Source organism: Melanotaenia boesemani, chromosome 15, assembly GCF_017639745.1.
Source record: "Melanotaenia boesemani isolate fMelBoe1 chromosome 15, fMelBoe1.pri, whole genome shotgun sequence".
In the NCBI taxonomy this organism is placed as follows: Eukaryota; Metazoa; Chordata; class Actinopteri; order Atheriniformes; family Melanotaeniidae; genus Melanotaenia; species Melanotaenia boesemani.
In genome coordinates this window covers 12,876,973-12,886,134 of record NC_055696.1, presented here as the reverse complement: position 1 = coordinate 12,886,134, position 9,162 = coordinate 12,876,973, and the positions used below count along the sequence as shown (strand labels likewise).

The 9,162-nt window shown below is 37.7% G+C and overlaps 1 protein-coding gene across 4 annotated transcripts in view; it reads right to left on the bottom strand.

Annotated features, from left to right (window-relative positions):
- Positions 1 to 9,162, bottom strand: part of LOC121654473 (replication protein A 70 kDa DNA-binding subunit-like) — a 52,297-nt gene that overhangs the window by 18,061 nt on the left and 25,074 nt on the right. For all 4 annotated transcript variants that reach the window (XM_042008633.1, XM_042008635.1, XM_042008636.1 and 1 more), the window contains 3 exons: positions 6,131 to 6,307; positions 5,882 to 5,989; positions 5,648 to 5,734 (listed from right to left, as the gene is read on the bottom strand). In XM_042008633.1, coding sequence (XP_041864567.1) covers positions 5,648 to 5,734; positions 5,882 to 5,989; positions 6,131 to 6,307 — 372 coding nt within the window. The remainder of the gene's footprint in view (positions 1 to 5,647; positions 5,735 to 5,881; positions 5,990 to 6,130; positions 6,308 to 9,162) is intronic.

The window sequence follows — 9,162 nt, the reverse complement described above, 5'->3', positions numbered from 1 at the left end:
AAACTAGTAAAAAAATACTCTTATACTGTCAGGAAAATAGAAATAGTTGCAATGGTTTACAGTAATGTGCAGAAATATGTCCATAAGGTAAAAAAGTTTCTACATGTCTAATAAGATTGAAGGTTAATTTTTGGGTATGACTGCTTTAATATTTCAAAACAGCCTGAATCCCTCTGACAAGCCAATTTCTTTAATTAGTCTTTAGGAACAGGTCTCCAGGCTTTGTGAAGGACATTTCAAAGCTCTTCTTTGGATGTGAGATGCCTTTTGTTCAGTTCTTTGTAAAAAATGATCCCACAGTGCTTCAATAATCAGTGCTGAGGTCAATCCATGTCTGATTGTGTTTCATTATGTAAAAGGATCTACTGTGTTTTACAAATGGCAGCAGGCATGTACTGTTGTATCTTAGTCATACAAAAACAAAACAAAATGCATTCCTTTGAAAATGGCCAGTTGCAAAGACTGGACTAAATATGCAAAAATCTGCCAGTGTCCAAGGAAAAACCTGGAAAGACCTTGAGAAATCATGACAAACTATTGCTTAAGACACCTTTATATGATTACCAGAATGTCTGGCTCTTTGGAAATGAAATATAAAGAAATTGGGTGGCTTTTGAACTGTACTGTAGGTGATCTTTAATCATTTCTTTAAACAGATAAATCCTTTCAATCAGTTTCTGTCCTCAGACCCAAGACAGATGTTACTCAATGTAACATAAGTGAGCTCCAAATAAAGAGAGAAGTCAGGCAAGTCAGGCCCAACACATGATTAGGGCATTCAGCAAAATTTAGAACTGCACTGTATCATAAATAGAGACCTTTGATTATTATCCAACTGGAATAGAAAATAATTTTGGAAGTGATCTTGCTTGGGCTAAAGGTGGCATCCAACTCCTGAACTGTGAACACCTCACTGATGAATACAATTCGTAGAGGGAGGAGAGAGTGAAAAGTGACTTTTTCCATCTCTAAAACTGAACAAAAGCCGTGTGTTCAGAAGGTGTTTTTCTCTGCGATGGAAAAGACCATAGTGAGAAAAATTTTTTAATTTGACTCTTTATTCCTAACTGTGGCCATTTTCAGTATCATAAAGTACAAATATGCTGCAATCTGAAATATATAGTCATACTTGCAGTAATAGGTAAAGATTATTTTTGCTACACAACCCATCATTCAGTTTTTGATATCTCCTTTAAAGCTGCAGTTCACATTGGATTTTAAATATTTTCATAATTACTCATTTAAAGTGACTTATAAGAATACTTTTGCAAAGCTCCTGGTTTCTTTCAAGAACATCTTATTTCCATTACCCACTATCAGAATAAAACATCCAGACAACTGATTAGTCCAATATTAACTTGCCCTCAACCCAGTATAACAATCATATGTAAAACTATTAGTAATCTGCATCCAACTAAAAACCATAAATACATATATATTCCCATCTATCCATCTATCCATCTATCTATCTCTCTCTATCTCTATTCTTTTAATGGTGTGGTACTATGTAAAAGATGTGTTGATTTAATAATATCCTCCCTCAAATCTGAAGAAAGCCATTTCTTCTTGGCCTAACGTTTAACTGTTTTCAAATTCCATTACACATGGTGGGAGGGGTAAACTGGCTTCCTTCCTGAAGAAATAAACACCACAACTTCTGGATGTTGGCACAATGACAAAACACGAACAAAAACAGGCACAGCCTCAAACAGAAACATTAGACAACCCGCCAGTTCACTCCAACTGATGCACAACCTTAAAGAGAATGAATGAGATGCTGTAACAATATAATTACACAATGAAGCGACAGATATCTGTGTATTTATTTGCTGTATAGAAAACAAAAAAACAAATAAAATAAAAAAAAAGATAATACATGGATATGTTAACAGCTGTCGTTCGTAGTAAAACTTAACATTATCAAATGAGAAATTGTCTAGGACTCTTTTACCCTCCAGGAAGTTTAACCTGGAGGATCACTGCTCAACAAAACAATGGTGCCGTTACTTGAGACACATGATAGTTTAATTAAATCAAAGGTGCTCAATATCTGATTAAATATGATTTGAAACTCCCTCATTCTGTGCATTTCCTAAAACTTGAAGAGGGAAAAAAAACTTCAAAATTTTCAAATAACAATACAATAATGAAACAAGTCACTGTTTAAAATGTGGCCCTGTGTCCCAGTGAGATTTACATGTATAAATAAAGGTGAAAAAAATCTTTTTCAAATCAAAAAGGTTAACTATTAAGGAGAGAGAAGTATAGACTGGGCTTCAACCTCCTGCTTTGCTTTTCATGTATACACATACAATGCTATGGACATTTTACTAGATAAACCACCTCAAAATGTACACCTTTATCATGTAAACAAATACTTCACCTTTGCTGTCTCAGAGGACAAGGATTATTTCTCTGTGTATCCTACATATACACTGTTTGTGTGTGTGTGTGTGTGTGTGTGTGTGTGTGTGTGTGTGTGTGTGTGTGTGTGTGTGTGTGTGTGTGTGTGTGTGTGTGTCTGTCTGAAGTAGAGCTGGCATGGAGGAACATAGCTCTCTGGACACCAATACTGCTGCAGCGTTTCTTTAAACAAATACTTGCAGAGCACTACGCTGTGTCTATTTGGTCAGTATTAACAAGCAAAGGTGAGCAAGTGTCTCTTTTCCAGCAATACTGCACAATTTCTGTGTGACAGCAGCTACAATTACCATGTAAGATGGGAGAGAAATGGGAAAGTGCTGAATATCAGTATCAGTTGTATCAGTACCACTGATGCTCAGGGGCAACAAACAAACACTTGTCTGGGTTGAGCTAACAAAATAACATCTGTGGTACAAGTTAAAGGTGGAATGTGTCAAAATACATCATGCTCTGCATTTTGCAGTAGCCCTATAAGGTCAATCTACAGTGTCTACAGTTAACTCTGACCAACATCAAAAGCTTTCACGAGGAGAGAAGCCTGTAAGAAACTGAAAAAGGTTGTTTCTGATTCCTCCAAGAAGTGGACACCTGGGCAAATGTGTACCGTTTACTTCAGGAAATTACATAAGCTAGCGTTTCTGAGGAAAGCAGAAAAGTAATTTTTAGTATATTCTGTCAGTAGGTGTGATACTCTTGACAGCCCTAGGTGTTGTGATTTGACATGTTCCCCTTTAAACACTACTGCAGACAAGGTACAAAAACCCTTAAGGATGTGGCATGTCAATAATAATAACCCCCTTTAGCAAGACTGTACAACACAGCATGGCACACATTGCTCAGGACTGGTTTAAGATGTACAATGAAGAAATCAAGGTGCCTCCAAATCAAATTCCACAATATCAGCAACAGTGAAGGAAAATATTATGCAAATGTGTTTTTACCAAGCTTAATCCACCCAAAGTTGACGCTTTAGTTTGTCATCGCAGCTCTGCCGTAAATAAAATAAACCTACCCCGAGTGTACATGCAAGAAAAATGAAAGCTAAAACAGCAACTTTAAATTATGATCCTTTTCTTATTATGAAGTGACAAAGCACCAGTTTTGTAACTTCATTATTCTTGTTAAGCTCTGACATCATTAAGTTCTTCTATTTATCATCAAAACACTGCAGTGGAAGTTTAATCTCTCAGTTTTGTGTCAGATTCACAAGTCTATTAGAAAAAAGACTGGGGTAGGAAGACAAACTGAACAAGTATTACATGTATTACATGTAATCCATTTAATAAAACAAAGAAAATACTATGAATCAAGTGAAAACATTGGTATCCCTTTCATTTCCTCTTGTTTGTACAACTGATGACTTAAAAATGTGTCTGTGTGACGATGGCTCAGCTGGTTGGCCAGGTGCTCTATGTGCAGGGGATGGACTACAGTCTCCAGCCTCTGGCCCTTTGTTGTGTGTTGCCCCCTGTCCATAAATTCATATGTAAATGAATGAATAAGGAAAAAAAAACAAATGTTGTAAAGTGTCTTCCACATTTTGCCAGGGAGCAGGTCTGGCTAGGGCCGATGTCCTGTGAATATTAATTTCTTAGAAGATGGTAAATAGAAAGCTTTCATAGTCTGAAGATGATGAAGAATTTGCTCTGAATGACCACGACTGCTCCTATAATGCAATCAAAAGGATTGAATTTTGAACTCCACCCTGGTATGGCTGTAATAAAAACCAAATCACCATAATGTTCGTTCAGACTGACGCTTCTGTGTTGTGCGATTAAATGAAAATTGTAGCCTCCAGCATCTCTGGTGGGCTTCAGACTTTTTCCACCTAGATTGTAAGCTGTAGTGGTGTGCTGACATTTACTGTAAACACTCAGGCTCAGTCAACTTCATACGTGATGATCTCGCTTCACAGCATTAAACATCATTGCAAGTTAAATTAGACCGCAGCAGTGGGAAATGTTCGTTCTTTAGAGACTTTAAAGGCAGAATTTTCCCCTGACTGTGTAATTCCTTCTTGAAATGGCTTAACATTATTTTCCAAACAGAGGAATGGCTTAACCACTCTGCAGTGTTGCTTGCAGGTTTTCTTAAAATCAGGACAAAGGCCGTTCAGAGCTCACACTACATCTCAATCATTCCTCTCACACCCCAGTAGCAAATTAGCTTTGAATAATTAAGCTAATTAAGCTTAGACAGACAATAGCTAAATGCTAATTAGTCTCTAATTAAGAGAAATTAATCCACAGCTGTATTTGTTTTCTGCCATCCAAAGTGTACCGGCTACAAAACAACTCCCTTGTTACTCTTATACTAATTGAAATAATTCAGGATACATGTTGTGTAACTGACAGTGTGTTTTCATTACATTGCATGTGTGTATCTTGTTTGATGTCTTTACATGCTTGGGACAGTAGGTCAGTGGAAAATGACTGATAATGAGTCTTGCCATACAAATGAACTGATAGCATGCAGCTCATTAATGAGAACATCACTAAACAATGTGTCATGCATTCCTGCAAGAAGATGCTTGACACAAAACAATCTTCACTTTATTAATTCATTTAAATTGACCTACTTATATGTCATTCTTTCATGTGCATTACGTTGCAGCAATAATTTTTTAATATGCACAACTTCTGGTTTTCCCATTTCAGTATCATATAGCCAATATACAAAAAACATGACAATTAAAAAAGAAGTACTTGGATCTGAGAAAAATATAAAAAATCTGTGCCTGGGTTTGATAAATACTATTTGCTGCAACTATCAAATACAATTTAACTGCTTAAATATGTTCATACCATATTTAAGATATTGCTTATGAAGACACAAAGAAATTTCAGATGCATGTATTGTTGCTACTTCTTAGCTACTGGTTTAATTGTGAAACTGACCCTGCAAAAGACCATTCACTGTTTTCACAACAATGCAACTTGTTTGAAGTCCTGGTTATTTCTAAAGCATATTTGTGCAGAGCACTTGTTGGTGTATGAGAGAAAAAAATGCCTGCTGGTGTTTTGTTCAGAAGAGAGATAAGACAGCTGTTTGCAAATTGCACATGAAACCAAGGTTGAGTTTTACCACAATGTTACTGGGGGGGAAAATGCTTGCAGGAAAATTCTGAGCACTAATGTGTAACATCTATTGCTGTTATATACCTTTGGAATTACTGAATTGTATTGGATAAAATTTCAGTTTACTCCAGCTTATAACTACTTACATTATACGTCTCCAGCTTGACTCTGTTTTTAAAGACGTGAGTTGTAAAGTTGGCTTTTTGGAAGACTTTATCAAATGCAGCCTCATCCTTAGGAACAGACAGAAATAATAGAAAGTAAAGACAAAGTCAGGTGAAAACACTTCACAGGAAATAGTCTGCTACTGTTAAGCATTCTGTTAACCGGGTTAAGGCAAGGTGAACTGTGTGTGGTGTCTGTGTGTGTTTGATTTTCACCATTTCTCTGAGCTGTCCCAGTGTTTTTGCACTGTGACCCAACAGGACCTCAGCTGTCTCCTGGAAGCACGTCACCCACTGGTTATCCCCGAAGTCTGCCAAGTTGGCCTTGACAATCAGAGAGATGGAGATGATGGAGGGGCAAGAGGTTATTTCTGTATGTCTGTGTAAATGTAATCACTGAAGAGATCAGTACAAGTCTGACAGGCATTAATGATGCGCACTGGACTTTATGCACATTGAACTTACAGAAAGTAAGAGCCTGTATTTGAAGTTGGGGTACTCCCTGTTACACTTTTCACAGCGATAGAGGCCGTTCTGCTGGTCTATAACCTTCTTGTTGCAGTCTGCAGATGGACAAGCCTGGTACAGACTATTCTCCTTTCGTGTGAACACCACTGTTGCCACGCAGCTGAAATATTCTGCCTGAAAGGAGAAACATTTTTGAGAGGACAGAATTTAATCATGGGATAAAGCTTGGGCAAAATAATAAACTGCATACAGTAGTTAATTTGCAGTTATACCCCCTTTACACAGTATAGTGTAGAGGAGCAATCCAATGTGCAAATGAGGTTATAAACCAGGGAAATATCTTGATTATACATTTTATTTTCACCCTGCAGCTTTTGCTAAGAATAACACACTTTATTCAAATAGCATGCCACCTTGACTAAATTCTGCTCAGAAACATTAAAGATTATTAAATGTGGAACTTTATAAGCTTAACAGTGAAATAATGCAGACAGACAATAAAACCAGAATATTCAGTAAAGGCCAACTTTAACCTTTAACTTGAGCCTTTTTAATGGGGAAAGAAAAATTGCAGAAAAATTGGATCATCTTCCATCTGAATGCCATTAGGTTAACAAATAGAAACAGAATTAACTTTCAAAAAAGGCATGTTTACATATGATGTAAAAGGAAGTATCTGAGCCTCACGAAGACTGAATCAAACTTTTCATCAGCAGAAATGTTAAAGGTTTTCAATGAGCTGATCGGAACAAGTTATGTCATCAAAGCGTTTGTTATGTAGGACGCAGCATCTTGATGAAAAAGATGACAGGTGGCACAAGCCTCAAGAACACAGTGAGTAATCACGAGTCCACAGTACAAGAGTTAAAAATCACGACACAGCGGTGAGATCCGATGCCAGCTTCAGTGCATTTAATTTCTACCTCTTTCCTGTTGTGCCACAGTAAAAGATGCTGTGAGAGACACGGTCTGTGTGTGTTACCCAGCATGGTAGCACCTGTACTGACAATGTCCATTACATGAGTAAGCTGACTGGTTACTAAGAATGCTATCAGGCCAAAAGGTGTGCAGGAGGGATGTGAAAATGCTCCCATTACAATCAATAAGACAAACACAACAGCATTACAAAGACATGCTGTGAATAAACTAATGAGAAGGCTTTGTTCCTATCCAAAAATCCATTCGTAAAAGTATTGACTAACACTAACATATATAAAACATAAATCATATATTAAATGTCATGGAACCACCTCACATGTATGTAAGAAAGAGTGACAATGGAGGAAAAGAGAAGTTTTAGCTGCATGCAGATTTAGGTGTAAGCTGCTTGGGTTTAAAAAAAAAATAAAAAATCAAATCAAATAAAAAATAAACTCACAGCAAAATTGGCAATTTCTGTAAAAATGCTGCCAATAAGTCAGTCACTCTGGTAGATGCATGCCGTTTGCATATTTCTATTCAACTTCCAAACGATCTTGGAATCATTTAAAAAGAGAGCAGAGGGAGTCTGAGTATTCTTTGCATAACAGATGCAAAATGAGACAAATCTCTCCTCCTTTAATACAAAAAGGGTGCTAATACACACATAAAAGCACACTGACATGTGCACAGGACTACCAAGTAAGGTTATATGCAAGTTATGTGCATCTGCACGATACAATGACCTAAACTTCCCTCTGTTATGAATTTGAATAAAAGTGTACACAGTCCAACAGAATCGAATTAAAATGCAGCGATGCTTCTGTAATTTAAACAGATATTAGCACCTTAGGCGGCAGAACTCACACTGGTAAAATCAACAGCTAAAAAGGGAAGAAATGCTAATTCTTTGGGGGAAAAGGCTATTTTTCTCATCCTGTGGAGAAGCATGGCATTCCATTTCCATAAATATAAGGAATGCACACAGCTGATGAACTGTGTCTTGTTTGAAGAAGCAAACACTTGTATGCACCTACATACAAGCATACACACATTTAAGCACAAAACGATGAAAGTGATACACATGCATATGTGAAAATCCACGGAAAAGTGGTCTCCTTTATTCACCCGAAGGCAATTCTTCTACCAGGAAAACAGACTCTAAACAAGATGTTGGAATTAGAGCCAGAACTTAAAATGACATGGTGTAAAATGCACACTAAAGAACAGCTACATGCGAGCACTGGGCCAGACTCATTCAGTTGGCCTAAATGAGTCTCTCAAAGAGTCTTTTTCGAGGATGTCGGCCAATATCACACGTCAAATGAGCAGTTCTGTTCATTATAACACAGTTTCTGTAAACCATTTAGCAAGAGCAATGAATGTGAAAAGGTCTCTGTGTTTCTTGCACTCCTTGTGAGGAGGCTGATGCTCCCTATGTCCCCACGACCTCTACACAAACTGTCAGTCACACTTTGAGCCCTCTGACACTTTTTCCCCCACTGGCTAACAATGACTCAAAGCCTCATAATCTGTCCACCCATCCATCTACCCTGTACCCATGCCACACAGCAAGAACCCTTCTGAAACACTTAGTAAGAAGCTTTTTTTTTAATTAGGAGAATTTCTCCCTTCAGCTACAGCCCTCTCTCTCTCTCGACACTCAACTACCATGTTTCTGTCCGCGTGCCTGCCTCATCACATTTTGCAGACTCTGGCAGATTGCAATGCTGGAAGGCTGGAGAGGTGGGAAAGTGATGGGTGTAGGAGACGATAGGAAGGTGGATGTGGCAGAAAAGGAGGCCTGTTGAGGGTTCCTGATGATGGCAGATGCTACAGTCAACGTGAGATTAGAGGTCAGCAGGATCTGGACCAGAGTGATTTTGTCAAAGCTGGACTGAACTAAATAAATCCTTCTGCATTTTCACATCATCTCCCTTCTCTTCACTGTGTTTTAATTTCTTCCCTCCCCCTCTGTATTCCAGTATGTACACAGATGCCTTGGGGCAAAGTCTTAACCTTAACCACACTGAGGAAAACTCACAAGAGCAGAATGACTAACAATGAACACATAAACAGACAATAAATAAATAAATAAATAACCACAATAC